We start from the raw sequence: 4,336 nt of genomic DNA on the forward strand, positions 1-4,336 counted from the left end.
TTCTGCTTTCCTGGAAGGGCGGCTTGTCCTCACTGTCATTGTTCTCCTTATCACCGTTATCTCTATCACCGTTATCGTTATCACCGTTACCGTTATCAGCGCTCTCGGTATCTGTGATCAGCGTTGCCTCGGTCCCTGGGCCCTGTCAAGTGCCGCAGGCTCCAGCCCGAGCGGCTCCTTCCCCATCAGTAGCTTTCCATGACAGCCGCTGCCCTGCGCTGCCTGCCAGAACAGAGCTGAGCCCCACGGATGCGTGCCTGTCCCCATGGATGGGTGCTCAGCCCCACGGCTGCGTGCCTGTCCCCATAGATCCCTAACCCTAACCCCAACCTCTGCCCTCATCCTGCACGGAGCTGGGCACCCCAGCCCTCATCCCAGGGCTACAGAGTGCACGTCCCTTGTACAGCACTTCCCAGTGCAGCACCCTCAGCTCTGGTTGCCCTGAACCCCCGTTACTGGTGACCAGTGCAGCGGCAGCATCCACCAGGTGTGCAGGAGCCAGCATGAGGTGAGAGCAGCTCTGGTGGTGGGGGACACACAGCACCCACTGCACCCACAGCACCCACTGCACACACTGCACACACAGCACCCACTGCAGCCACAGCACTCACAGCACCCACTGCACACACAGCACCCACTGCACCCACAGCACCCACTGCACACACTGCACACACAGCACCCACTGCAGCCACAGCACTCACAGCACCCACTGCACACACAGCACCCACTGCACACACAGCACCCACTGCACACACAGCACCCACTGCACCCACTGCACACACAGCACCTACAGCACCCACTGCACACACAGCACCCACTGCACACACAGCACCCACTGCACCCACTGCACACACAGCACCCACCGCACCCACTGCACCCACTGCACACACAGCACCCACCGCACCCACTGCACACACAGCACCCACTGCACCCACTGCACACACAGCACCCACAGCACCCACAGCACCCACTTCACACACTGCACCCACTGCACACACAGCACCCACTGCACCCACAGCACCCACTGCACCCACTGCACACACAGCACCCACTGCACCCACTGCACACACAGCAACCACTTCACCCACTGCACACACTGCACCCACTGCTCATGTTGCTCCCACGGCACGTGGCACATGCATCACACCCGTCACACGTTACATGCATCGCATGCGGCACACGCAGCACACGCGGCACACGTGGCACTCACAGCACATCACACTTCACACTCTGCATACGCAGCACACACGTCACGCAGAACCCATGGATCCTCTTTCATCTCTCCCATCAAAGGCTTTGGGGCCACGCGTGGCTGAGCTGCGGCACTGGGGCCGGGTGATGCTGTGGGGCCGGGCCCTGTTGCGTTGGGGTGACGCTGTGGGTCTGGGTGACGCTGTGGGTCCGGGTGACATGGGGTCCTGGGGTGACCCCACGGGTGGCTCCCAGGCTCCACATGGATAAATCCCGCAGGAGCAGCCGGTGGTGCTCAGGTCCCACCAGCACTACAGCAGCACTGAGCACTGACACGTGAGTCCCTGCGGCACCACAGTCCTCTGCTCCTGTACCCTGCTCCTTGTACCCCAATCCCCTGCACCCCAAATCCCCATAACCCTGCTCCGTGTACCCTGCTCCTTGTACCCCAATCCCCTGCACCCCAAATCCCCATAACCCTGCTCCCTGTACCCTGCTCCTTGTACCCCAACCCCCTGCACCCCAAATCCCCATAACCCTGCTCCCTGCATCTACGTGCTCTGTTGCTCACTCCTTGCACCCCTGAATGCTGCACCCCAAATCCCTCTGTCCTGCAGCCCTGCTCACTGCATCCCTGCTCCCCCTGCAGCCCCACTCTGCACCCCATAACACTGCAACCATTGACTCTGCACCACCCCATAACCCTTCATCTCTCCTGCATTCATCAATCCTGTACCCTTCACCCCTTCTTCACTTTGCATCCCACAACCCTGCATCCCATAACCCTGTATCCCTGTGCCCCCTGCACCCCACTGTGAACAGCTGGAGCACCCTGACCCCCAAAGCTGCATCCCACAGCCTCCCCCCACCAGGCTGGGGGTGCCCATGCCCCTGCCATGGTGTCTGGGGGCTCAGCATGGAGCTAAGCATCCCCCATCCTGCCCAGTGCCCCCCAGTAAGAGACCGATGGGCTCCACCAGGACACTGGGGCTGCTGAGCTGCCTCCTGCTGCTGCCCCTGCTGCACGGTGAGTGCGGGGACACACAGGGGACATGGGGTACATGGAGGGCACAGGTCAGCAGACATGGGGAAATGGGAATGTGGGGGGACACTGGGAATACAGGGGCACATGGGGGGACACAGAGGGAAGGGGGACATGGGGAGACAGAGGGGACATGAGGGAACAAGGGGAGGACACTGGGGACATGGGGTGCATGGGGAGGACACTGTGCACACGGGTGTACCCCACCTGACCCCAGCAGGGCAGGACGTGTCTGCCTGTGCCTGGGGCTGGGTGTCCTTCCAGGACGGGTGTTACCGGGTGTTCTGTGAGGAGCTCAGCTGGACACTGGCCGAGGTGAGGGGTCTGCAGGGACCAGAGTGGGGGTGGTTTGGGCCATGACCCCTGTTCTGCACCCAGACCCCAGCCCCTGTCAGACCCAAACCCTGACCTAACCCCCAGTCCCATTCCAAGACCCCAATACCCATTCCCAGACCCCAGCCCCTGTCAGACCCAAACCCCTGACCTAACCCCCAGTCCCATTCCAAGACCCCAATTCCCAGTCCCAGTCCCCAATCCCTGCTCCCACTGGGAACACTCCCCCACAGCAGTCCCATGGCTGCCCCGTGTGGCACTGTGGGCACCGCAGCACCCATTCTGCCCTCCTGCTGGGTGAGCCAAGGGGGGAGCAGGGGCTGGGTTGGAGCTTTGGGGTTGGGATGAGGATGTGGGGTCTGGGACAGTGTTTGAGGAGCGGGGCTGGGTCAGGGCCATGCACTGGTGCTGGTGTCCAGGGCTGGTGTTGGGATGGGGGCTGAGGGTCAGGTCCGGTGCTGGTGTCACCCCTGTCCCCCCACAGACCTTCTGCCGGCGCTTCGGGGCTGGGGCTCACCTGGCCTCGGTGCACAGCCCCGGGGAGCTCAGCACCATCACTGCCATGCTGCGCTCCGGCCCCTGCGACAGTGATGAGGATGAGGACAGCTCGAGGGGGGGGCTCTGGATTGGGCTGCACCGTCCAGCAGGGGTGAGTACAGCACCCAGGCCCCCGGTACCCCCATGCTCTGGTGTCACCATCAGTGTCAGTGTCCTCTCCTTGCAGAGCCAGCGCTGGCGCTGGTCCGACGGCTCCAAGATGGACTATGGCTCCTGGCACCAGGCGCCCGCCGCAGAGAAGGGAACCTGCGCTGCGCTGCAGGACACGGGCGGTGGGTGACACACCAGGGACAGGCGGACATGGGGACATGGGGATATGGGGACATGGGGGCATGGGGACATGGGGACACGGACACTGGCATCCCACACACCCCCATCCCCAGCCATCAGCATCCCTGGTCACTGGCAGCACTGGTCACCACTCTCAATGGTACCTGGCATTCCTGGTCAGCAGCATCCTGAGCCAATGGGTGCAATGGGTGTCCCCACTCCTCCTGGCTCCTGCCAGCACAGCGGTGGGTGCACTTGGGTGTGGACACCCATGAACACATGCACACACACATACCTGTGCACAGGAACACACATGCTGTGCAGAATCAAACACGCACATGTGTGTGCACACATGTGCATGCTGCATGCAACACACACCTGCACACCCACACACATGCACACACACATGTGTACACACACACATGTACACATGCATGTGTCAGGGTGACGGCACCTTCCCTTCCAGACCTCAAGCCCTGGTTCAGTGACTCCTGTGCCAAAAGGAAACCTTTTGTCTGCAAGTGCAGAGCCTAAAGCTGCACCAGCACCGGCACTGGCACCCAGCACCCAGCACTCAGCACCCAGCACCAGGCACTCAGCACCCCTGCAGGGCTGCACCCAGCACCCTGCTCCCTGCCCATGGTGCAGATGGCCACTGGCCACAGTAAAGGTCCCTGAAGCCATCCTGGTCTGTGTCCTTCATCCCCCATGACCCTGTGTGTGTCCCTATGGAACCATGGAAGCACAGACTGGGCACCCTACCCCAGAGCCTCACCACCCCCCCAGCACCCATCTCCTTCCTGACATCCAACCAGCTTCATTACCAACCACCCTCCTCAGCCCCAAGCTGGCCAGGCAGGGACCCTGCCACTTCCAGGCTTGGTGGTGGGACTGGGAATGCTGCCTGGAGCAGGGGTGAGCTCTTCAACCCCAGTGCGTCCT

The 4,336-nt window shown here is 62.3% G+C and overlaps 1 protein-coding gene across 1 annotated transcript; it reads left to right on the top strand.

Moving 5' to 3' along the window:
- The first annotated feature begins 2,157 nt into the window (after positions 1-2,157).
- On the top strand, positions 2,158-3,404 carry LOC106023506 (struthiocalcin-2-like). The gene is made up of 4 exons (XM_034073893.1): positions 2,158-2,218; positions 2,454-2,548; positions 3,051-3,215; positions 3,291-3,404. The coding sequence occupies exons 1-4, from the start codon at positions 2,158-2,160 to the stop codon at positions 3,402-3,404; spliced, it is 435 nt and encodes a 144-aa protein (XP_033929784.1).
- Positions 3,405-4,336: the final 932 nt, after the last annotated feature.

Source organism: Melopsittacus undulatus, unplaced genomic scaffold (assembly GCF_012275295.1).
Source record: "Melopsittacus undulatus isolate bMelUnd1 unplaced genomic scaffold, bMelUnd1.mat.Z mat_scaffold_151_arrow_ctg1, whole genome shotgun sequence".
In the NCBI taxonomy this organism is placed as follows: Eukaryota; Metazoa; Chordata; class Aves; order Psittaciformes; family Psittaculidae; genus Melopsittacus; species Melopsittacus undulatus.